At 48.5% G+C, this 25,291-nt stretch overlaps 1 protein-coding gene across 2 annotated transcripts in view; it reads right to left on the bottom strand.

Annotated features, from left to right (window-relative positions):
- Nucleotides 1-758: 758 nt before the first annotated feature.
- Nucleotides 759-25,291, bottom strand: part of Galnt6 (polypeptide N-acetylgalactosaminyltransferase 6) — a 46,669-nt gene continuing 22,136 nt past the window's right edge. For both annotated transcript variants that reach the window (XM_048350599.1, XM_048350607.1), the window contains 8 exons: nt 17,459-17,608; nt 16,314-16,548; nt 10,813-10,930; nt 8,206-8,406; nt 7,396-7,527; nt 6,316-6,420; nt 3,323-3,475; nt 759-1,427 (listed from right to left, as the gene is read on the bottom strand). In XM_048350599.1, the coding sequence (XP_048206556.1) occupies nt 1,314-1,427; nt 3,323-3,475; nt 6,316-6,420; nt 7,396-7,527; nt 8,206-8,406; nt 10,813-10,930; nt 16,314-16,548; nt 17,459-17,608 (1,208 nt within the window). In that variant the 3' untranslated portion in view covers nt 759-1,313. The remainder of the gene's footprint in view (nt 1,428-3,322; nt 3,476-6,315; nt 6,421-7,395; nt 7,528-8,205; nt 8,407-10,812; nt 10,931-16,313; nt 16,549-17,458; nt 17,609-25,291) is intronic.

Below are 25,291 nucleotides of genomic sequence, written 5' to 3'. Positions count from 1 at the left end.
AGCAGTCTTGTGTGGGTAGGTGGGGCCCAACTAGTTTGGCCCTGGGTGTGATACACACCAAGACCTCATGCAAGGTTTCAGGTGGGGGATCAGTCCTTCAGGGACGCCTCTTAGCACATGCCTCTGCTTCTTCACACTTGCCAGAACTCTTGCCTCAGGGCTGCCGATACCTTGTTGGGCCCATGACTGGGTGATCCTGGTCAATTCACTTGCTTGTCTTTAGATTCAGATTATGAAATGAAAGGACCTGGCTAAAGTACAGTTTTCAAACCATGCCTAACAGAGCTTCTCCTTCCTGGACCTCCCCATGCCACTTTGTTTTTTTATCTACCTTAAAAGGACCTGGAATGGAAACTTGAGGAAACAAAACAAACAACCCAATGGTTCCAGGAGCATCTTCAACACTAATATCCCAGGATTCTGAGCGTGGTCTCCTTCCACCGGCCCACCCAGCTCTGCTGTTCCAGTCTTTGTGGAGGCCAGACAGTGAGGAAAGATCAGGGTGGGGAGAAGAGGGAAAGGCAAGGCTGCTGGCTACTGGTCTAGTGTTCTTGTGCTGTGGCAGGTGCTGGGGTTCAGCATTGAAGACCAGGCTCCTGCCGCCAGCTGTGTAACTGCACACAAGCTCCGTCACCTCTCTCTGCCTCTGCTTTCCTCTCCTCTCCTCTCCTCTCCTTCCTTCCTTCCTTCCTTCCTTCCTTCCTTCCTTCCCTCCTTCCTTCCTTCCTTCCTTCCACGGAGCTCCACCCTCTCCAGGCCTCAGCTCTCACACCTGTAGTTTGGGTGTGGTGGTTCTGAGTATCTTTCTCACAGGATTATTGTGCAAATAAAGATAAAGAACACCTGGCAGGATGCTTTCTGAAAATGCAAAACTAGTTCCACACACTCGGTGTGTGTTTGTGCAGGAGGCTCCTGTGGCCTCTAATCTAGAGGAGAATGTCTGTTTCTCCATTCTGTAGGCACTTGGATGACTGAGGCTTCAGGATGTGGCTGTGGTGGTCCTCTTCCTGAGCTTGGCACTGGTTCCCTGGGCCCTGGGCTCTGCAGCCTTGGTCCCTGGCTGCCTTCTCTGCTTTAGAGGTCTCTGTGGCTAGGACAGAAGGAGAGTCCTAGGCCTGGTATCACGTGTCCCCAGTCCATTCCCTTAGTGTGAGATGAGCCCAGTGTTGTTGCAAGGAGCATGAAGGTCCTGTGTTGGCATCCAGTGCGCTTGGGAATCCATCTTGGAGGCCTACAGAAGAGCTGGTGATCAGGTCCCCTGAGTCCGGGAATCCCAGTTCCCAAGAGATTTCCCTACTGGGGAAGACTGGCATCTAGACAAACAGCCAGAGCTGGTGTGGGTCCCTGGGATTACAGGGTGCCATGGCTGGCTTTTTGTCCTTGGATGTCAGGCAGGTACCAGATCCTGAGTTTCTAATCAGTTGATCCTAAAAGACAACATAGAAATGGGTCAGTGTGGCTGAAGACTTCTAAGTGTTATTGGGGGACAATGAGATAGGGGGATATCTGACAAAAGGCAAAGGATGAAGGATGAAGCAGATGCTGTTTGAAAAGGAGGGAAGAAAGCAAGTGCTGATGGTTCATGCCTAGAATCCTGCTAACCAGGAGGCTGAGATCTGAAGATCATGGTTCAGAGCCAGCCGGGGCAGGAAAGTGTAGAAGACTCTTCAGTTAGCCAGCAAAAAGCTGTAAGTGGAGGTGTGGCTCATGTGGCAGGGTGCTACCTTGAGCAAAAAAGCCAAGTGAGAGTACAAGGCCTTAAGTTTAAGCCTCAGTACTGCAAAGGAAGAAATGAAGAAAGAGAGAAAGGAAAAAAGAAAGAGAGAGAGAGAGTAAGAGAGAAGGGGAAGAGGAAGGAAAGAGAAAAGAGAGAAAAAAGCATGAAAGAGAGAAAGGAAGAAAGAAAAAAGAAAAAAAGGGGAGAGAAGAGTAGAGAGGAGGGTTGGGAATATGGCCTAGTGGTAGAATGTTTGCCTCGCATACATGAAGCCCTGGGTTTGATTCCTCAGCACCACATATATAGAAAAAGCCGGAAGTGGTGCTCAAGTGGTAGTGTGCTAGCCTTGAGCAAAAAGAAGCCAGGGACAGTGCTTAGGCCCCAAGTTCAAGGAATGGCAAAAAAAAAAAAAAAAAAGAAAGAAAGAAAGAGAGAGCGAGAGGAATGGAAATATGGTGGAGGGGGCGAATGTGTTCAAAGTATACTATGAACATATATAGAAATACTATCATGAAAGCTACGCATAACACAAATGCATGTTACTTTTAAAAAAACCACAACAACACCAAAAAGGCAAAGGGAATGCATCAAGGCACAAAGAGGACACTTGCAATTCCCTCCCGGGAGTGCACCCATCGGATGAGATGTATTCTCCCCACATCCCCACATCTGGGGCCCACTCCCCACCTGCAGCTGAAGCCTGAGCAGCTGGAATTGAGGGGAGCAAGACTATGGACTCCCAGAAAAATGCTTTCAGGAGTTCTCCCTTCCGCAGATGGCCAGGCTGAAGGACCTAGGCTCCACTGCTACCTCCATTCTCTGCCTTCGATCGTACATCCATCTTTCCCTTCCCTGGAGCTCCTCTTTCCTTGTGGTGGCAAGTCTCAGGTGCTGAGCAGAGTGGTACCATGGGAAGAACCAATGCTTTCAAGTCAGGTTGGATAGGTCCAAATCCCAGCCTGCCATTTCCTGGCGATGGTTCTTGTGCCAGTCACAGATTTGTTGAGCTTCATCTGGCTCAGATAGCCATAGAAATGGAGACGTTGTACACTGGGAAAGAGCCCCAGGAAGAGCTAGTCTGTGTGCACCAGCACTGCACTTTGCACCTGGCACAGGAGGTGGCAGGAATCATGGGTGATGCTTCACTTTCATCTACTTACATTCAGTCTGTTACATGGCGGCAGAACTGGCCCCATATTCACTAATTTTTATTTTATTTTTTGTCAGTTGTGGGGCTTGAATTCAGGGCCTCAGCACTGCCCTGCCCCTGTCCCTTTTGTTTAAGGCTAGCACTCTACCACTTTGAGACACAGTACCACTTCCAGTTTTCTGGTGGTTAATTGGAGATAAGCATCTTATGGATATTCCTGCCTGGGCTGGCTTTGAACTGAGATCCTCATATCAGCTTTCTGAGAAGCTAGGATGACAGGTGTGAGTCACCAGTGCCCAAGTGGTCCCGTCTCCACATTCAGCCAGAACTAGTAACCACCAAATGTCACTCCCACCCTGAGAGCCTGGCTGTGTCAAGCCTATGCTCCCACACTTTCTAAAACACCTCATCTGCCAGTGACAACTCAAGACCGAAGATGCAGATCCTTGACTCACCTGTGTGAGTTCCCATTCCTCGTCCTTGGGCACTTGGCTGTCTTTGCCAGTGAAGTGGCAGCTCCTGAGGCCCAGCGTGCTGGCACTGGCATGTAGACACAGCTGCTTGGCGATATTGTGTCGAAGATCCCTCTGGGTGGTGTACTCAAAGTACTGGAAGTCAAGACAAGGAGGGGAAGGGCAGGTGGGCAGTCTGCCCACCACTCCCCACAGCCACCTAACTGCACGGCCTCCTGGGAGGACAGCCTGTGCGAGGCCATGCCCAGACTTTTAGTAATGTAGGTGTTGCCCTAATGTGGTTTTTCTTTTTGCCAGTCCTGGGCCCTGGCTTGTTTGCTCAAGGCCACTTGAGCCACAGCGCCTCTTCTGGCCATTTTCTATATATGTGGTGCTGGGGAATCGAACCCAGGGCTTCATGTATACGAGGCAAGCTCTCTTGCCACTAGGCCATATTCCCAGCCCCTTGTTGTTGTTGTTGTTGTTGTTGTTTTTTTAAACATACCTGGGTTTACTGGAATCATCATTCATATGTATATACAATCTTGTGTGTGTGAACTTGAAATTAGGACCTCATGCTTGCTCAGCTTTCTTGCTCATGGCTGGTGCTTTCTGCTAGCTAGTTGGGGATAAGAGTGTTAAGATTTGGGCTGGGAATATGGCCTAGTGGTAGAGTGCTTGCCTCCCATACATGAAGCCCTGGGTTCGACTCCTCAGCACCACATATATAGAAAAAGCCAGAAGTGGCATTGCTGCTCAAGTGGTAGAGTGAAAAAGAAGTAAAAACAAAGCCAGGCACAGTGCTCAGGCCCTGAGTTCAAGCCCCAGGACTGGCAAAAAAAAAAAAAAAAGAGTCAAGATTTGTCTGCCTGGGCTGGTGTCAAACCCAAATCCTCAGATCTCAGCCTGCCTCCTAAGTAGCTAAGATTTCAAGATTGCAGGTATGAGCCCCTGGAGTTTGGCAGAATTCAGGCATCTATATTTTATAAACTAACTAAAACTTAGACTTTACCTTAGTCTTATTTTGAGCACATTTTATGAAATCCTATGCTGTATATGATAGTTCTACTTTTTTGTTTTGTTTTGCTTTTGAGAGAGGTTCTTCCTATGTAACCCAGGCTGGCCTCAAGTTCTGGGATTACAGGCTTATACCACTACCAGCTTCCTAGTTCTATTTTTGCTAATATATTACTATTAAAAGAAAAAAATGTTGCTGGGTGTTATGGTGCAGGCCGTAATCCAAGCTATGGATTATGGAGGCAGAGATGAAAGATCTCTGTTAGAGGTTAACCTGGGCAAAAAATTAGTGCGAACCCATGCCCAAAACAAGCCAGGCAAGGTGGCACATGACTGTAGTCCCAGCTATTCAGGAAACAGAGGTAGGAAAGTCATGTCCAGAGCAGCCTAGGAAAAACCACAAGACTTTATTTGAAAAATAAGGTTTAGAAGGGTTGGGTATAACTCAAGTAGTAGTGCAAATACAAGACCCTGATTTCAAATCTCAGTACTGCTAAAAAAAAAAAGTTAAAACAAGTCAGTTAAAACAAGTTAAAAGTTAAGGCAGGCACTGGTGGCTCGTCTCTACAATTCTAGCTACTCAGGGAGCAGAGATTAGGAGGAACATCGCTCAAGGCTAGCCTGGGCAAAAATTTCCTGAGACCCTATCTCAACAATAGCTAGATGAAATAGCATGCATCTGCCATTCAGGCTGTAAGAGAAGCACAAATAAGGAATCCTAGGCCAGGCCAGCCCCTGGCCAGTAAACAAGCAAACAAATAGTGCATTAATGTGTCACCTAAAATCTGCTTACAGTCCAGTGGTATGGTATGAGACAGCTTTTGAATAGCCTTGACTTTATTTGCATATGACCACAGCCCATTTAATATCCTAAGCCACTCCTTTCCTTGCTTGGGATGTCTTTAATGTCGCTCAGTGGTGGAGAGTGTGCTAGCCTAGTGTACCCAAGGCCTTAGGTTCAATCCCTGAATCATGGGGAAAAACAGAAAAAGTTGCCTCTTATTTACTGGAGGCTGGCATGGGGTAGACTGAGGGACAGCCACAGTGGGAAGCGGTTGGTTATTCCTCAGAGGGCACTGTAGGGTGTGGGGGTAAATTCCTAGGGTACCAAATAATGGTGAGATGTTAGGAAATAGTTGTTTGGGGTAGGTCCCAGTGGAGGTTTCTAGGCACTGAAGATAAAAGCTACTGTAGCCACTCACCAAGGCTCACACCTGTAATCCTAGATACTTGGAAGTTGAGATCTGAGGATCAAGGTTTGAAGCCAATCCCGGGCTGGAAAGTCCATGATACTCTTTTTTTTTTTTTTTTTTTTTTTTTTTTTTTTTTTGCCAATCCTGGGGTTTGAACTCAGGGCCTGGGCACTGTCCCTGGCTTCTTTTGCTCAAGGCTAGCACTCTGCCTCTTGAGCCACAGCACCACTTCCAGCTTTTTCTGTGTATGTGGTGCTGAAGAATGGAACCCAGGGCTTCGTGCGTGCTAGGCAAACACTCTACCACGAAGCCACATTCCCAGCCCTCCATGATACTCTTATTTCCAACTAACAAGCAAAAAAAATAAGGTCAGAAGTAGAAGTGTGGCTCCAGTGGTGGAATGCTAGCCTTGAGCTAGAAATCTCAGGGACAGGGGCCAGGCCCTGAGTTCAAGCCTCAATACTCCCACCACTGAAAAAGCCATGTGAATGAGGAAACGCTGTAGCCTGTGGCTAGCCTCTGCTGGCCTCCTCTCACCGTGCTCCCTGCTCTCTGTCCAGCTCCCGCCCCAGCTCCCTGTTCTCTGTCCCTCAGTCCAGACTTCAGGCCTCCTCCATCTGCGCCATGCTTCCCTCTCAGACTGGCATCTTCTCAAGACAGGGCTGGCACCTGTTCTTCCTTCTGTAACTCCTCCCCCCCAGGCTGTTTCTGATAGAGAAGGAGGGGGGAAGGAGAGGAGGCTTGGAGCCCCAGGCTCTATCCACACCTGCCCGGTGGGCTGCCTACCTGATTACCACCAAGGCCGTGGCAGAAGTACATGATAAGGGCCTTCCCACCGCTGCGGTTGTTCTCCCCAATGTCCAGGCATTGTTCGGTGCCAAGGTTTTTGATCTGCAGAATGGTAAGCACAGAGGGGAGCCAGAATGGTAAGCAAAAGATTCCTAGTTTGCTTTGTGAGGCCCAATGGGGATAAATGTTCTCATTTCTCTGTTCATTAACCAAGACACCCAGAATGAATAGCGAAGTGAGGTAAAGAACCCCCTAGGGCCAAGGACTGGTAGCTCAAGACTAATCCTAGCTACTTCAGGAGGCTGAGATCTGAGGATTGCGGTTCAAAGCCAGCCTGGGCAGGAAAGTCTGTGAGACTCTTATCTCCAGTGAACCACCAGAAAACCAGAAGTGGCGCTGTGGCTTACAGTGGTAGAGTGGTAGCCTTGAGCAAAAAAGAGCTGCGGGACAGTGCAGAAGGAACCCCCAAGGGAGAGGATAGGACTGGAGCCACCATGGGGCAGGATGGGCATCCTCTCAGGACGCCAGGTGTGTGGAAGAAGCCTTAGCACATGGGGTTCCCTTAGGAGCAGACCATGACAGGCCCTGGAATGTTTCCCTCCCCCCTCCAGCACTTCTGCATGAGAAACTCTGGGCGTGGATGCAGTAGTGTTTAAACATGTCTTCCGGATGATTCTGATGCATATGAACATTTTTGTATGTGCCAGTATTGAGGTTTGAACTCAGGGCCTGGGTGCTGTCCCTGAGCTTTTTCACTCAAGGCTAGTGCTTTACCAGTAGTTGGTTAGAGATGAGTCTCAGCCTTTCCTTCCCTGGCTTGCTTTGAACCTTGATCCTTAGATCTCAGCCTCCTGAGTAGCTAGGATTACAGGTGCGAGCCACCAGTGCCTGGCTTGTGTATTAACATCCGAGAACCCCTGCTAAGGAGTTATTTTTTCCCTTAGCAGGTTTTTGGCTATCCCAGAAAGCTCCGAAGGGGCCTCTTGGTCCTCTTCCTGGGTAAAGGATGGTGGAGTATACAAAGCAACACTTGAGGATAGTGTACTGATGGGTGGGCAGGTTGATTCTCAAACTTACAGCTCCATAGAAGGTGGGATTGAGGTCAGGAACAAACATCTCTGGGTAGACATTGTGCAGGAACCAAGAAAAGTTGCGACAGTGTAGTTGTTCCCTCAGTTGCAGTCTCTCCGAGATGTCACCAAAGGATTTCTGCAAATCAAGCCTCAGAGTCAGTTCCACAATCCTGACCTGCCAACCAGGGCAGACGCAGCCCAGACAGCATAGAGCTCCCCTGGGTCATTCTGGCTCCTGCTCTTTCCTGCTCAGGACCCGATGAAGCTTCTGGCTCAGTCTCACACCCAATCCCAAGCTTCTTGCCTTGGCTTAGGGACCAGTACTCCAGATCCCCTATTCTTCTCAGAGCCATTCCTCTTTTTAGTTTAGTCCCAGTACTAAGGCTTGAACTCAGGGCCTCACTTTGCTTTTTCTGCTCAAGGCTGGTGCTATATCACTTGAGCCACAGCTCCACTTCTGGCTTCTTGCTTGTTAATTGGAGATAAGAGTCTCAGGGACTTTTCTGCCTGGGCTGGCTTCCAGCCTCGATCCTCAGCCTCCCAAATAGTCAGGATTACAGGCACTAGCCATTCCTCCTATGAGTGATTCTTCCCCAAATCTCTTATCTCTTTCCCCCAAGGACTTAAGACGCCTTAGGTATGGACAACAAAGCCCTCTCTCCTCATTTTCTAGCTTGTGTTAGTTGGGCCTTCTGCTGGGGGGTGAAGGAAGACTCAAGGTAGAGATGTGCTGTGGAGATGGGGTGGCCCTGAGGAGGGCCTGGGGTTCTGGCCTCTCTTCACTCAGATCGCTTCCAATCGCCACTCCTCTCACCTCCTGGGCCATCTTCGCTGCCTGTAGGTTTCTCCTGTAGAAAATCTTCTTGTAGTTGTCCATCCAGACCTCAGCCAGGCGCACTTGGTTCCGAGCGATGACACTGGTGCCCTTAGGGAAGGTGTGGGGGCTCTTGGTACGGAACACGTGGCCTACCACGGAGCAGGGGATAATCTCCAGCTGTCCCCCACACTGCCACACCTGACACAAGAAGAGACAAGACAGGGCCTTCAGGAGCTGTGGCCCATCTCCCTCCAAGCAGCTCTGCTCAGTTCTTAGGGTGCCAGACCCCTGTACTTAGGGAAATGAGTTTCAATGTCCCTGGAAAAAGGGACATTGATCAGGCTTCTTAGATCGCAACTACACAATTCCAGGCTCTCTAATGTTGGTTCCATGATTCTAGCAAACATTGATTTGTAGGATCGTGAGGTGACCAAAGACCCACTTCACAGAAAAGACAGTTGGTTCACTGTGCTATAAACTTACTCTGAGCTCTGATCATTTGGTGTTTGATCTGGAAACATATTTTTTTTTTTGGTTGGGGGGCTTGAACTCTGGGCCTGGGTGCTTTCCCTGGGTTGCTTTGTGCTCAAGGCTAGCGCTCTACTGCTTGAGCTACCATGCCACTTGCAGCCTTTTCTGAGTAGTTTATTGCAGATAAGAATGTCATGGACTGGGCTGGGGATATAGCCTAGTGGCAAGAGTGCCTGCCTCGGATACCGGAGGCCCTAGGTTCGATTCCCCAGCACCACATATACAGAAAACGGCCAGAAGTGGCGCTATGGCTCAAGTGGCAGAGTGCTAGCCTTGAGCTGGAAGAAGCCAGGGACAGTGCTTAGGCCCTGAGTCCAAGGCCCAGGACTCGCCAAAAAAAAAAGAAAGAAAAAAAAAGAATGTCATGGACTTTCCTGCCTGGGCAGGCTTTAAACCATGATGATCAGCCTCCTGAGTAGCTAGGATTACAGGAGCAGGCCACTGGTACCTGGCTAGAAATGTGATTTTTAATCAGCTCCTCTAAGGTTTACTAGAAACTGCAATCCCTTCACAGAAAGAATTAATGCATGAATCACAGGACGGTCAACTGTCAGGGGGTACCAGACAGTCACCTGGGACCTTAGCTTCCTAAGACAGGGGCTGCACAAAGGTCAGAGGCTTATTGAGCAGTGTGAATTATAATTCTGGGAAGTATGGAAACTGACCAGTGACTGTTCTCTATGCCAATGGAAACCTAAGATATTCATCCCTTCCATTGACTTTTTTTTTTTGCCAGTTCTGGGGCTTGGTACTTGAGCACTGTCCCTGGCTTCTTTTTGCTCAAGGCTAGCACTCTACCACTTGAGCCACAGCACCACTTCTGGCTTTTTCTGTTTATGTGGTGCTGAGGAATCCAGCCCAGGGCTTTGTGCATTCTTGGCAAGCACTCTACCACTAAGCCACATTCCCAGCCCTCCATTGACTCTTCGTTTGTTTGTTTCGTTTTTTTGCCAGTCCTGAGGTTTGGGACTCAGGGCTTGAGCACTGTCCCTGGCTTCTTTTTGCTCAAGGCTAGTACTCTACCACTTTAACTACAGTGCCATTTTCCAGCTTTTTCTATACATGTGGTGCTGAGAAATTGAACCTATGGCTTCATGTATACAAGGCGAGCACCTTACCACTAGACCGTATTCCCAGCCCTTCTATTGACTCTTATTTTGGGTTTTATTATTTTGTGCTGGTATTGAGGCTTGAACCCAGGGCCTCATGTTTTCCCTTAGCTTTTTCACTGAAGGCCTTGTGCTGTACCACTTGAGCCACAGCTCCACTTTAGACTTTTTATTTTTTGCCCAAATTAGAGACTAGAGTCTTATGAACTTTTCTGGCTGGCTTTAAACCATATGCAATCCATAGATATCAGCAGCCTGAGTAGCTAAGATTCCAGGCGTGAGACACTGGCACCTGGCTTCTTTAGTGTTTTACATTAGGAGGCACATATGCTTCATTTGTGGTAGCAACAGAAGCACACAATCATAAGTGTAGTAATGGCAGATGTCAATTACATCATTTAACATGTGCCCGACACTGAGAGATGATGTCATGAACAAGCTCATTCAGTCAGTACTTGTTTTCCCACTGGCATAGGGGTTTGTGCATGTTTCATAGAAGCAATCTTTCTTCTTGACCTAATCTTTGATTTGTCCAGTTCCTGGAATCCCTGAGTTCTGAATCCACCACAATTAAGTCTCCCTCTTGTTGACAGTTATGAAGAGCTTGTTGAGAATAAACAGGGAAAATCCAAAGGCTACAAGGGGTATGTCTTTTGACCTGGAAAGGGGAACCTTGACCCCTTGCCGCCCCTCCCCCTCAAAGAATGAGTTCCCAGTCCTCAGATGTCCAGCCTCGATGATCCCTAATATCCCTACTCTCTGAGAAGTTCTGCCGAATAATTTGTTTCAAGCAGTCTAACTACTGGAGCCCCCTGTCATTGACAGGGAGGGAGTAGAGGAAGGGCAGGGCCGGTAAACAGCCACTTTTCAAATTCCAGTCCAGATGGGTCGTTGCTGACAGCCAGCTCTTTAAGCTGTCCCCTGGGATGCTATGCTTCCCCCACAAAGCCCTCTTTACTCTCACCCGGAAGGACATTTCCACGTTCTCCCCTCCCCAGATCTCCATCTGATTATCATAGGTACCGATGTGCTCAAAGTAGGCCTTGGAAATGGAGAAGAGGCCACCAGCAAACGTTGGGGATCTAGAGAAACAGAGGGAGAAAGGCTTGGTGAGGGGAACAACTTGTGGCCTCCACTTCTAGGCCTCCTAGCCTCCCTTCCTCCCTCTCCTTTCGGCCTTCGCAGGATTCTGTCACTGTTCCACAAAGCCACTCACTCTTGCTCACTGAGCTTTGATTATGTCCTCTCACTGCAGAGCCAGGTCGAGGAGAGGTGTAATTAGCATTCCTCCTCCTAAAGGTGGTCATTTGTTCAACCAGTGGTTTCTGAAATGCCAGCCTGTGCTACACATGAGCATCAGAGCTGATAAAGACAGCCAGTTCCCTGGGAATGCAAGTCACCAGCAGGACTGGCTCTTTGACAGCAATGTGACAGATACTCAATTTTATTTTTTGCTGGTACTGAGGCTTGAATTCAGGGCCAGGGTGCTTTTTTGCTCAAAGTTGGCATTCTACCACTTGATCCATATCTCCCTTTTCAGTTTTCTTTGATGGCTAATTGGAAATAAGAGTCTCTTGGGCTTTCCTGCCTGGGCTGGCTTTGAACCTTGACGCTCAGATCTCAGCTTCTTGAGTGGCCTGGAAGTGTGTGTGTGTGTGTGTGTGTGTGTGTGTGTGTGTGTGTGTGTGTGTCCTGGAACTTGAATTCAGGGCCTGAGTGCTGTCCCTTTTTTGTTCAAGGCTGGTGCTCTATCACTCGAGCTACAGCCCCTCTTCCAGCTTCTTTGGTGGTTAATTGAAGAGTCTTTTGGACTTTCCTGCCTAGGCTGGCTTTCAACCACAATTCTCAGATCTCAGTTTCCTAAGCACCTAGGATTACAAGTGTGAGCTACCAGCTCAGATATTCAATTTTTACACACTATATAAATTGATTTTATTTTTAATAATTACTTAGTTATTGTCAAAGTGATGTACAGAGGGGCTGGGGGTATGGCCTAGTGGCAAGAGTGCTTGCCTCGTATACATGAGGCCCTGGGTTCAATTCCCCAGCACCACATATATAGAAAATGGCCAGAAGTGGCGCTGTGGCTCAAGTGGCAGAGTGCTAGCCTTGAGCAAAAAAAAAAAAAAAAAAAAAAAAGAAGCCAGGGACAGTGCTCAGGCCCTGAGTCCAAGCCCCAGGACTGGCCAAAAAAAAAAAAAAAAAAAAAAGTGATGTACAGAAGGGTTACAGTTTCATACGTAAGGCAGTGGGTACATTTCTTGTGCAATTTGTTACCTCCTCCCTCATTTCTTTCCTCCCCCTCCCTCTTTATAAATTGGTTTTAAACATAGGATTCCATGAATGAATGAAAGCATCTTAGCTGAGTGGACCCCATTCTGGGTCAGGGTCCTTGTTGCTTTGGGGACTCTAAGGCCACAGTATTAGGGAGCCTAACCCTGGGGTTTTATATTACCAGAGAAACAACGTTTTGGGGAAAAGCAGCCAGTTGCCTTGAAGAGGGGCCACTGATAAGAGGGGTTCCTGGAAAGGGGTGGGTAGATGGTAAGACTGGGAGATTGTTTAGAAGGCTTGGAGAAAAGCAGCCAGTTGCCTTGAACAGGGGCCACTGATAAGAGGGGTTCCTGGAAAGGGGTGGGTAGACAGTGAGACTGGGAGATTGTTTAGAAGGCTAGAGATGCCCAAGAAATTTGGCTTTCAAACAAAGGCGGGGAGGTACCGTTAAGACACATTGATAAGAACACCTCATTCCTAGAGTCTATGGACTCCAGTAGCCAGGAGGAAGGGTAAGCACCATGGAAGGCAGGCATAGAGGCCTGCTGCAGAAGCAGGCGATCGATAGCTGTTGGGTTCTAAGGCAGGGCCAGGCTGGGTTGGATGAGACTTTGTTGTCCTGGGGGGTTTATGGGGGGTATGGGGGTGGGGGTGGCTTCTTATGGTATGACCAAGCAGAAATTTCTGGCATCCTACAACCTACTAAGATGTCTGAAACACAGTGGGGTCGCCACTAGCAGTCATTAGACCTATATGTCAAAGTGGCTTCACAAGCTGGGTATTGGTGGCTCACTCTTGAAATCCTCACTAACTAGGAGGCTGAGATGTGAGGATCATGGTTCATAAGGAAAGTCTGGGAGACTCTGTGAGAAAAAAGCCTGAAGTGGAACTGTGGCTCAAGTGGTAGAGCCCTAGCCTTGAGCAAAAGAGATAAAAGACAGCACCTAGGCTCTGAGTTCTGGCCCTAGTATTGGCACAAGAAAAAAAAAGTGACTTTACAAGAGCCTAGCCTTGGTTTTACCCTATGGCTGCTCTTGCCTCCCTCACATTGGCTCCTATAGCCAAATTCTGGGAGGAATTCCAGTGGGAAAACCTGGTGTTAGGGCTCACTTCTTGTTATTGGTCCTATCTTCTCCCAGGCATCCTAAAGTGCCTTGTAGACTCAGAGAGGCTCAGCAAGTCCTGGGGCTCCATGTGAGCGCTTGGAGGCTAATGTGCTCACAAGAATCGCCCCCACTAGGGCCTGCCTCCTCTCTGACAGGTCTCCCGGATGGAAGTCACTACAAATCAACCATAAGGATGAGCCCTGCACAGGGAGCTTTTTGACCAACACTGAGTATTTCCGGGGACCCTGCATCCTTCAGCTTTCCTATTAGCCTTCCTTCCTTCCTTCCTTCCTTCCTTCCTTCCTTCCTTCCTTCCTTCCTTCCTTCCTTCCTTCCTTCCTCCCTCCCTCCCTTCCCTTCTCCTATTCTTCTTCTTCCTCCATGCCAGACCTGGGTCTTGAACTCAGGGCCTGGGCCCTGTCCCTTAGTTTTTCCCCCCTCAAGGCTGGCACTCTAGCATTTGAGTTACACCTCCACTTCCAGATTTTTGGAAGTTAATTGGAGATGAGCCTCATGCATCTTTCTGCTTGGCCTGGCTTTGACCCTTGATCCTCAGATCTCAGCCTCCTGACTAGCTAGGATTTTGTGTACGAGTCATGGGTACCCAGCCTCCTACTAGATGCCCCCCACCTGTTTAAGTCTGCGCCCAGTACCTGTGTTACCTAGGTAACTGGCACACCTGGAGGTAGTTACCTCCTGCTTTTCTGAGGTCAGATCCAATATACCTGGCCACATCTCCCACCTTTTCCTATATAATCCAGTTCAACACAGTCCCTGCTCTTTCCTTTTCTCTTTTACTCTCTCTTTTCCCCTTCTTCCTTCTCCTCGTCTCACCACACCTCCATCTTGTGTGGGCTGGCAGTTTGCTTTCCCCCCAGTAAACTCCTGAATCATGTGGTGGGTTTCTTTTCTGGCGAATCTTACACCCACCAGCATTGAGAGTGAGGGCTCAAGGCCCGCTTGTGCCCACCACTATGGGGTTCATGTGCTTCAAGAGAGCCATGAGTGCTGCCAGGATTTTGGAAAAAGGAGCAAATACACTTCTCAAACACTGGAACTTTGTCCTCCAGTTGTACAGTCTTTGGCTGCAGGGCCTGGGACATCTGTGATGGGTGGAGACCAGGTGCCCGGCCCTGGACTCGTGCAGCTGAGTGCCTGGCCCCAGGCTGGGCTGGGATTTGTTGCTGCACAGACCAAACAAAAGGCATCTATAAAACAAGTGGAGTGTTGATAAGGAATTGTGATTCCTTTGCTCTCTCTGGTTGTCTCTTTTCCCTCTCTAATGGAGACAGAGCAGCTGGCCAGCCAGGACTCATGGGGTTCCACTACAGGGCAGCCACCTAGGCCCATTCATGTGAGATTCTGGGCAGCATTTCTTAGGATTCTGAGCAGGTGAGAAGGAACCCCAACATTCTTTCAAAGCCTTCCCTCAGGTCTCTGGCCACTGTAGCCCCAGCCTCTGCTTTCCTTCAGCCCTGATGTATATTCAGTTGACCCTTAGGTCTTCTGGCCAAAATAGGAAAACAGGAACACACCAAATGTAAACATGTAGGACAGGCAGAAGCCCCTCTGCAGCTCATCTGATCTGAAACAATGGTTAAGACAGATGGTCTCACTGGGTGCCAAGGTCTCATGCTTGTACTCTTAGCTACTCAGGAGGCTAAGATCTGAGGATCATGGTTCAAGGCCAGGTTGGGCAGAAAAGTCAGTGAGATTCTTTTTTTTTTGCCAGTCTTGGGGCTTGAACTCAAGGCCTGAACACTGTTCCTGAGCTTCTTTTGCTCATGGCTAGCACTCTACTGCTTGCCATTTCCATCTAGGCTTTTCTGTTTATGTGATACTGATGAATTGAACCCAGGGTTTCATGCATGCTAGGCAAGCATTCTACAACTAAGCCACCTTCCCAGCCCTAAGTGAGGTCATTATCTCTAATTAATCACATACACAAAAAAAGGCCAGAAGTGAAGCTGTGGCTCAAATGGTAGAGTGCTAGTCTTAAGTAGGAAAAAAGGTGTCCAGGCCCTGAGTTCAAGCCCCAGGACCTGTGTACGTACACACACACACACACACACACACACACACACACACACACACACAAAATAGGTGGTCTTTAACAGCATCTGAACAGGTACACAGGGATGGAGAGGCAGGTGTGAGGGAGCTTAGCCCAGTTGGACTTTAAACAGTGGAAAATTTTTCATGTAGGCATAATGCTTGTTTTATATGGCTTTGAGCCCAAGAATAGTGTGTGTGTGCACGTGCACGCGTGTGTGTTTTCTTAAGCTGGAACTCAGTGCCCCCCACTCTTGCCTGTCTTTTTCTGTTTACCACTTGAGCCCCATCTCCACTTCTGGCTTTGTTAACTAGAGATATGATTTCTCAGATTTGTCTTCCTGGGCTAGCTTTGAGCTTCCATTGTCAGATCTCAGCCTCCTGATTGGCTAGGATTACAGGTGGAAGCCAACCTGTTTTTTGTTTTTGTTTTGGCCAGTCCTGGGCTTGGACTCAGGGCCTGAGCACTGTCCCTGGCTTCTTTTTGCTCAAGGCTAGCACTCTGCCACTTGAGCCACAGTGCCACTTCTGGCCGTTTTCCATATATATGGTTCTGGGGAATCGAAACCAGGGCTTCATGTATAAGAAGCAAGCACTCTTGCCACTAGGCCATATTCCCAGCCCCCACCTGAAAGTTTTTTATGTTTTAAAAATGCTGCAAGAAATCAAGACCAAAAAACATACAATGCATTGTTATGTGGTTGGCAAAACTTAAGATGGTTACTATATGGCCCTTTACGGAATAAATCTAGGCAGCTATAGCAAACTTCAAGCAGCTGAAAAGTGACACATTTCTTTTTTTTTTTTCTAGTTAACCACTAAAAAAGTCAGAAGTGGAGCTGTGGCTCAAGTGATAGTGTTAGTTTTTAGCAAAAAAAGCTCAGAGATAGTGTCCAGGCCCTGAGTTCAAGTCCTAGGACAGACACAAAACCCAAAACAAAACATGTCAACTGTTTGATAGAGCAACTAGTAAATACTGATGTACTGGGAGGGTGGGGGCCAGGTTGGGGTGTCACCAGGTGGTGGTCCTTACTTGATGGGGTAGGTCTCATCCTTGCGCCTCTGCTTCTCATGAGCAGGTAGAGTCTCCCAGCCGAAGGTCAGGCTCCAGTCAAAGTTACCACGGCTATGGACTCGGCCCGTCGGCACGGGCTTGGAGAACTTGAAGGTATTAAGGTCGATGGTGACAATGTCCGGGCTCACCACTGCTGTCTTGTCCTCAGCAATTCGAGCTAGCAGTGGCTCCAGCCAGCCATGGAAGCACTCACCTGGAGACCCAGACAAGGATGCTGGTAGTCACATCACACCGCCTCCTCGGGGGACACAGGGGATACAGCAGGATCAGAGGATCTGCCCCCTCCATTAGGCTATCTCTCAAAACTTCCTACCCTCACCCCACCTTGAACAAGGGAGGTGGCTTTGGAAGGGAGAATGGAGGTCTCCGGGGAGTAACATTTCCAACTCCAATGACAAAAAGGCACAAGAGTGGATTTTAGAAAGGAGTGTCTACATTTCCCAGAGTATTTTTGCACACCAAGCTCGGCTCAATTGTACACTTTTTTCATCTTTTGAAACTTTCAGTGAACTTCTGTAAATATTACTTCACCTGGTTTGTTGGAATTTAATTTTGTTAGATGAGTAAGAATGGTCTCAGTCTCATTTTACAAATGAGAAAACTTGTAATCCCAAACTACTCAGCAGGTTGAGATCTGAGGACCACAGTTCAAAGCCAGCCCAGGCAGGAAAGTTGGTGAGCCTCTGATCTCCAAGTTCCCAATAGTTGTCACTGCTCATAGGGAACAATCTCTCATCTGTCTCTATAATGGTGGGGAGATGTTCTGGTTTTGGCCGAGAGGGAGATATTTCTGGCTCCACATGTCCCTCCTACCGGAAAGCTCCCCACAAACCAGTACCGCCTGGTAAGAGGATCTCTTTCTTGAGAGGCATGTATGTGGATGGGGAAAGAGGCAGGGATGAGCAACTGTGGGTCCCGACCACACTCCAAGATTTGGGGCTTACCAATTTTCTTGGGCTGTTCATACAGGCAGAAGTAGAAGAAGGTCCCAAGCCTCTTACCCCCAGAACTGTACTACAGGACAATTCCCACCCCACATGCTGCCAGGGAGAGAAGCAGGAGGCCTAGGCCTTCAGGGTGCCAGGCGTGTGTCTGCTACTCACAGTGGGCGTCCAGGAAAGTGAGAACCTCTGCCTGTGCCACGCTGGCTCCCAGCAGCCGGGCAGTGATCAGCCCCTTCCGCTCTTTCTGCCGTACCACCCTCACGATCTGCAGCTGCTGCACGTACCGCTCCAGCTTGTCCTTCAAGTATTCTGGAAGGGACAAGGCCATTGTTGCCAGCTTGCCATTGTTGCAAACTTAGTCCTCTGTGGACACCAAGCCAGGTGACCCAGGCCTGTGGCAGGCCTGAATGTCAACCCTCCCATACACCTAAGTGAAACATTCATTCTACAGAAGGCAAAGGTGGAGGGGGGTGTAGGAAGGAGGAAGCCCTGACTGCTGGCCATGCCCAAGTCCTGCCTGCTACACCTGTGTCAGGGGCACCTTCTCTATTATCTAAAAACTGTATTTCTTTGGTCTCCAACAGAGCCTACACTTCTAGCAAAGGCTGCTCGATGCCTCGCTCAGTCTTTCCACCATCTCAGAGCTGCCATTCTGGCCTCCTTTACCCTTCCCACCTAGTGTGTACCCCTTTCAGTGTCTGTCATTTCTGGTCTCCTATTTCTTTACAGTAAGTTTATCTGACACAGACCACACAGAGATATAGATGCTGATTTCTCGTGTGTGGGCCTGTCCTGGGGCTTGTGCTGTCTCATAACTCTTTTGCTCAAGGCTGGTACTCTATTACTTGAGCCACAACCTCACTTCTGGCTTTTTGGTAGTTACATGGAGGTAAAAGTCTCACAGACTTTCCTGCCTGGGCTGGCTTTGCAGTGTGATCCTCAGATCTTAGTCTCCCGAGTAGCTAGGATGACTGGTGCCTAGCCAGATGATGTTGATTTCTTGCTTGCTGGATCAGCAGTTGTTTTGTTTGTTGTTGTTGTTGGTGGTAGGGCTGGGGAATGGAACTCAGGGCCTGGTGCATGACAGACAAGCTATCACTGAGTTATATCCAAAGCACTAATCCTCTCAATTTCATCCTCTGCATATGGAACATTTTTTCTCCCTGTGGGGCTTGAACTCAGGGCCTGGGCACTGTCTCTGAACATTTTTGCTTAAGGCTAGCACTCTACTACCTTGAGTAGCCAGTCCACTTCCAGTTTTTTGGTGGTTAAGTGGACGAAAGAGTCTTACAGACTTTCCTGCCTAGGCTGGCTTTAAACTGAGATCCTCAGATCTAATCCTCCTTAGTAGCTGGGATTACAGGTGGGAGCCACTGACACCCAGCTGCATATGGTCCTTTTTTTTTTTTTTGCCAGTCCTGGGGCTTGAACTCAGGGCATGTGCACTGTCCCTGAGCTTCCTTTGCTCAAGGCTAGCACTCTGCCACTTAAGCCACAGCACCACTTCTGTCTTTTTCCATTTATGTGGTACTGAGGAATTGAACCCAGGGCTTCATGCATGCTAAGGCAAGCACTCTACCACCAAGCCACATTCCCAGCCCTGCATATGGTACTTTTTAAGGGATAAACACACACATACATGCACATGCACACAGCCAAACAGATTTAAATTACATTTTAAAAAGTGGCTGGATGATAGTTCAGTGGTAGAGCACTTACTTAACACACACACACAAAGAAAAAGTTGGGTACCAGTAGCTCACACCTATAATCCTACCTACTCTGGAGGCTGAGATCTGAGGATCACAGTTTAAAGCCAGCCCTGGCAAGCAAGTCCATGAGATTCTTAACTCCAAGTAACTACCAAAAAAAGCCAGAAGAATTGTGGCTCAAGTGGTAGATTGCTAACTTTGAACACAAAAGCTTAGGGACAGCACTCAGGCCCTGAGTCCTGAGTTCAAGCCCCAAGACTGGCGCGCGCGCACACACACACACACACACACACACACACACACACACACACACACACACACACACAGAGTAAAAGAGGCCAGGCACCAGTGACTCACGCCTCTCAGGAGGCTGAGATCTGAGGATCAGAGTTTAAAGTCAACCCAGGCAGGGTGGTCATTTGTCCTGGGGAATGCACCACTGTGGTGCAAAGCCAACCCTGGGACAAATGGTGATGTACACCAAGCCTCCAGGCCTTTGCTTGAGTGGTTCCCTTGATGCAGAGCACTCAGAGTAGACTTTCTTGGCTGATGTGACTGAGAGTTCCATAGGGCTGGGAATGTGGCTTAGCAGTAGAGTGCTTGCCTATCATGCATGAAGCCCTGGATTTGATTCCTCAGTACCACATACACAGAAAAGGTGGGAAGGGGTGCATTGGCTCAAGTGGCAGTGTGCTAGCCTTGAACATACAGAGGCTCAGGGATAGTGCCCAAGCCCTGAGTTCAAGCCCCAGGACCAGCAAATATATATATATTTTTTTTTAAAGAGAGAGTTCTATAATGGCTCTGGATTCTACCTGAAATTCTCAGGGCATCAAAAAAATTGCTTTCTGGGGCTGGGGATATAGCCTAGTGGCAAGAGTGCCTGCCTCGGATACACGAGGCCCTAGGTTCGATTCCCCAGCACCACATATACAGAAAACGGCCAGAAGCGGCGCTGTGGCTCAAGTGGCAGAGTGCTAGCCTTGAGCGGGAAGAAGCCAGGGACAGTGCTCAGGCCCTGAGTCCAAGGCCCAGGACTGGCCAAAAAAAAAAAAATTGCTTTCTCCTGAAGGAATCCATCTTAAAGTATGTTTTATATTATATCTGTTTTAGTTTTATTAAGTGTTCTTTTGGCTTATCTGTGCTGCTGTTCAGTTCTTGACAAGGCAGAAGGAAGTCTCAGTAGTTACAGAGGTGGGGGAAGTAATGACAAATACAGGTGTCCTGTTTCAGATAACAAGCTCAGCCTCATGCTAGGCCTTGCCTTGCCCTGAACACAGTGCTTTGCAAACTGCAGCTCCTGGAATGATTTAGTTGGTTACCTCTGCACGCTCTCTCTCTTTCTCCCTTTCTCTTTATCTCTCACACACGCACATGCACATTTACTGCAACTGAACACTTTGACCCCAACTCTATGTGAGTCACCCAACTGGGTGCTTTGCTATTTATTTCCTTCTCTTCTCAAAGAAGGCTACAGCTCTAGAAACTAGGAAGTGCTGATTCCAAGATGAAGACTCAGAGGTATGAGCCCAGGGTCACAGCTAGAATGGTGGGAGAGTGCTAACCATTCTGGGTCTGATGGCTTCTCCCCTCCCCTCCAGGAACAGAAGGTCACTCAGCCAGGGCTTAACGTGCATGAGTCTCCAGGTGGCCCCTCTGCAACCTCTCCCCACCCCATTGGAGGTCTTGCCACTTCCCCATGTGTGAGACCCCGAGAGAGGAAAAACGACTTGGGCTGGGATGTTCATTTGGTCACTGCTAGGAGAGTGGAGCCACTGAAGAAGAAAACTATAATTTGGAACTTTAACAGTTTTCTTTTTCAATTCTTCTGGATAGACAGGTGCTCCTGACACAGTCTCGTGTGGATACAAGTGTTCGGGCAGTCACCCAAGAAGGGGCTACATCTTACTCCAGGAATGTGGCATCTTGCCTCTTGTGCCAGGACCTCCAAAAGCTTCATGTGACAGTTCCAGCCAAGTGGCCACTCAGCAAACATCTGTTAAGTGACTGCCTTAGGCTGGCCACGGACCTGTGTGTGCCATCAAAGAGCTCAGACTCACTACCCAACTGCAGCCTCAAGTGCTGCTCTGACAGGAAGGAGGGAGGAACCCAAGCAAGCAGGAAAGAACTTGCTTAGCTCTGCTTACAGGAAGCTCACGACAGAGGAGATAACCCCCTGACAAAGCATCACAGGAAGTGGGTTTTGTGGCAAGAGACTGAGAAGCTTTGAGCTGTAACCAAGGTGGTGGTGGTGGTGGTGTGTGTGTGTGGGTGGGGGGGAGTGACTGAGCTCTAAAAAGTTCTCTTATACCTTTCTTCCAGTCTCAGGTGGCCAGCTGGACTTGGGGACTTGAAGCCTAGAAAGCTCCCAGCCCCTTCTCAGGAGTCAGATAACTCCCCTAAGTAATGCCACTTGCCCTACCCTTGGGCCCCCTGGCCATGTGACCCACAAAGGGGGATATCACAGCTGAGCAAAGAGACAGGCCAGCCCACCCATACTCTCTTACCCCTTAGGTGATGACCATTCATTCATTCATTCATTCATTTCTTTTGTTGGGACTGGGGCTTGAACTCAGGGCTACAAGCTTGCTGATGGTTGGCATTCTACCACTTGGGCGAAGCCTCCAGTCTGGCATTTTGCAAGTTAATTGGTGATAGTCTCTCAGACTTTTCCATCAGGCTTGTTTTGAACCATGATCTGCCAGGTCTCAGCCTTATGAGCAGCCAGGATTACAGGCATGAGCCACTGGGGCACACTTAGATAACAGCTTTTTGATTTGGCTTCAACATTCCACCATATACCCTTCATTCAACTTCAGGGTTTAAAAGACCATCTGTCATTGGGTAGGGTTCTACACACTTGTAGTCCCAGCACTTAGGAGGCCAAAGCAGGGGAGTCATAAATGGGAGGCCAGCCTGGGCTTCCTAGTGAGACAAGAAAGGAAGGAAAGTTAGAAAACAAGTGACCTTGTGAAGGGGGAAGGAGGGAGAAAGAGAGAGAGGAGAAGAAAGAGAAGCGGGGAGGAGGAGGGGACGAATTCATATACAGGAGCCTCTCAGGTCTTTCTCCCTGGTCACGTGGATTGTGTGTGGATGATAGAACCCCATGCCTCCTCCAGGTTCTCCCCACATCACCCCACCCTCAGCCAGCGCCACCAGTTCTCTCCACCCCGTCACTCCAACCACAAAGTGCAACGGGCCTGTGAGCTCTGTTCCACATGTGGCAGCTACAGGGAGTAGCGGACTTCACTTTCTCTTTTTCTTTTTTCTGGTGCTGAAGACTGAAGCCAGGACTTCATGCATGCTGAGCAGGCACTCTTGCACTGAGCCACATCCCTGGGCCCAGAGTTATCTCCGAATACTATAAATCAGATAATTTCTTCTATTCATTCTCCTCTCTCCTACTCTTCCCAAGCCTCTCCTCTTCTCCTCTTTCCCAGCTCTTTCATGGCAGTACAGAGCTTTACTAGGCAGGTGGCTCTACCACTTAAGCCACATCCCCAGCTCTTTTTTTTTGCTTTTTTTTTTCAGTTATTTTTCAGGTAGGGTCTCATGTTTTTGCCTAGAACCAGCCTCAGATTGCAGTCCTCTTCGTTTCCCCTGATAACCGGATACCAGATATGCACCCCCATGGCTCAGTTTATTTGTTGAGATGATGTCTGGAGAACTATTTTGCCTGGGTTGGCTTCAAATTGTGATCCTCTCAATCTCTGGCTCCCGAGTAGCTGGGATTACAGGTGTGGGTCATCACACTCAATTGTGTTTTGTTGAAACAGAATTTTCACTACATAACTCAGGCTGGTTGCAAGCTTACAATTCTCCAGCCTCAGCCTCCTAAGTGCTGGGATTTACAGGTAGTTACTAGCATGCCTGCCTCTACATCATATAATTTCAGTAACAGTGGGTTAAAGATGTACTTAAAAACAAGTTGAAGTTGGGAGCTAATGAGAATTATGGTTTGAAGCTAGTCCAGGCAGACAAATATGAGAGTCTTAGCTCCAAATTAACCAGCAGAAGCCAAAAATAGAGGTATGGTTCAAGTAGTAGAGCACCAGCAGTGAGCAAAAAAAGCAGAGGGAAAGAGGGGGTCCTGGATTTCAAGCTCCAGTACCATAAATAAAGAGAGAGAGAGAGAGAGACAGAGAGAGAGAGACAGAGACAGGGACAGAGACAGAGACAGAGAGACAGGGGGGGGGGAAGAAGAAAGAAATTAAATTTTACCACACAGAAAAATCCAAACCCTGGCCATTGCTTACAAAGGTCTCATGATTCACTCTTGCTCACCTTTCTAAACGCATGTGTGCCAGTGTCCTTTCTACTTCTTTGTCTACTTCTTTTCAGTTGTGCCAGCTTTCTTTCTGGTTCATTAATAAGCCATACCTCGAGGCCTTTGCGCTGGCTGATCCCTTGTGGGGAACACTAGGAGTGGCCTTCCCTGGCTACTCTGCTAATACAGCTCCCTAGTCATTCACTAGCTCAGTACCTTGCCTCCTATTCTTTCTTTTCTCTGAGGTAATTTCTCCAGAACACTTACTATTGTCTGAAATTATGTACTACAAAAAGACAGGCCAATCAGGAGTGACATCTGTGCCTGGTTCTGGTTTGTGGTGGGGAAGAACATCTTTCCTAGCCAGGCACTGCGTTTCTGTTCCTCTGTATCAAATGGCCATACACTGAAGGTCACAGGGCTGCTGCTGGAGTAACAGAGAGCAGGACATTGTATTTCAGAGAGACACAGCCCTGTTTGTGTGTGTAACGGGAGCCAGTTAATCTGATCAAATGGTTAAATGTGTAGGAAATTTTATCCAGCTGAGGACTACAGAGATTTCTGACCATGGATCTGAGGAGATTTTTTTTTTCCTTTCTCCACTGAACTGCACAGTGCTCAAAGCATCTCTAGAGTCTGCAAGCCCTCAGGCAGGGGTGTATATTAAGAGTGTACCAACGGGCAATGATACCCTGCTCCACAGAGAGGAAGACAGTTCTCTCTCTTTCCCTCCCTCCTGTTCTCCCTCTCTCCCTACTTCTCTTTCATTCTTTTCTTCATTTCTTCCTCCCTTTCCCTCCCTCTCTCTCCCCTCTTCCCCTCCCTCTTCCTTCTTCCCCCCTCCCTCTCTCTCTCATGTGCTGGTCCTGGGGCTTGAACTCAGTATCTGGTCTATGTTCCTGAGGATTTTTTGCTCAAAGCTAGCACTCTACCACTTCAGCCATACTTCCACTTCTGGTTATTTGGTGGTTAATTGACGATAAGAATTTCACAACCTTTCCTGCCTGGGCTTTAAAATAAGATTCTCAGATCTCAGCTTCCAGAGTAGCTAGGATGCTAGGATTACAGGCATGAGCCACCAGAATCTGGTTTGTCTGTGTTTTTTTTTTTTTTTGGCCAGTCCTGAACCTTGGACTCAGGGCCTGAGCACTGTCCCTGGCTTCTTTTTGCTCAAGGCTAGCACTCTGCCACTTGAGCCACAGCACCACTTCTGGTTGTTTTCTATATATGTGATGCTGGGGAATTGAACCCAGGGCTTCATGTATACAAGTCAAGCACTCTTGCCACTAGGCCATATTCACAGCCCTTGTCTGTGCTTTTTTAAGTGCTGTAGTGTCTACCTTCCCTGAGAAAAATGCGAGCTCCCTGAAGAAATGGACTCAATGGCCAGGCCCTGGTGGCTCATGCCTATAATCCTAGCTACTCAGGAGGCTGGGATCTGAGGATTGCAGTTCGAAGCCAGCCCAGGCAGGAAAGTCCATGAGATTCTTAACTCCAATTAATCACCAGAAAACTGGAAGTGGTAGTGTGGCTCAAAGTGATAGAGCAGTAGCTTTAAGCTGAAGAGCTCAGGGACAGTGCCCAGGCCGAGTTCAAGCCCCATGACCACCACCACCACCACCAACAACAACAAGAGAAAAGAAATGGACTCAATAGTTTACTCACTCAGCCCCTCCTTCATCTTCCTTGCTCCTCTCCCAGCATCACCCCAACCCCAAAGTCAGTTAGAAGCTAGGGGTCATAAGGAGAGGCAGCTGCTATACTAGAATGGCCCAGGACAGGCACTGGAGGTGGAATTGCGTCTAGTCCTCTATATGGGAGCACAAGAAACTTTGTGCCACCTGGGAGGAAGGCCCAGCAACAGACTTTCCATCCATCCATGCCTGTCCCACAGCCCTTTTCTGGCTCCATCACTTTATTTTCCATGGTTCTAAGACCAGCTCTCCGGACCGTTAGTCCTCTACCTTTCTTCCTGACAGTGCCTTTGTCCAAATCTGACTCTCTCTGAAACAA

This window comes from Perognathus longimembris, chromosome 1 (assembly GCF_023159225.1).
Source record: "Perognathus longimembris pacificus isolate PPM17 chromosome 1, ASM2315922v1, whole genome shotgun sequence".
In the NCBI taxonomy this organism is placed as follows: domain Eukaryota; kingdom Metazoa; phylum Chordata; class Mammalia; order Rodentia; family Heteromyidae; genus Perognathus; species Perognathus longimembris.
Note: the sequence above shows the minus strand (reverse complement) of the source record. Positions and strands in the feature narration are given on the sequence as shown.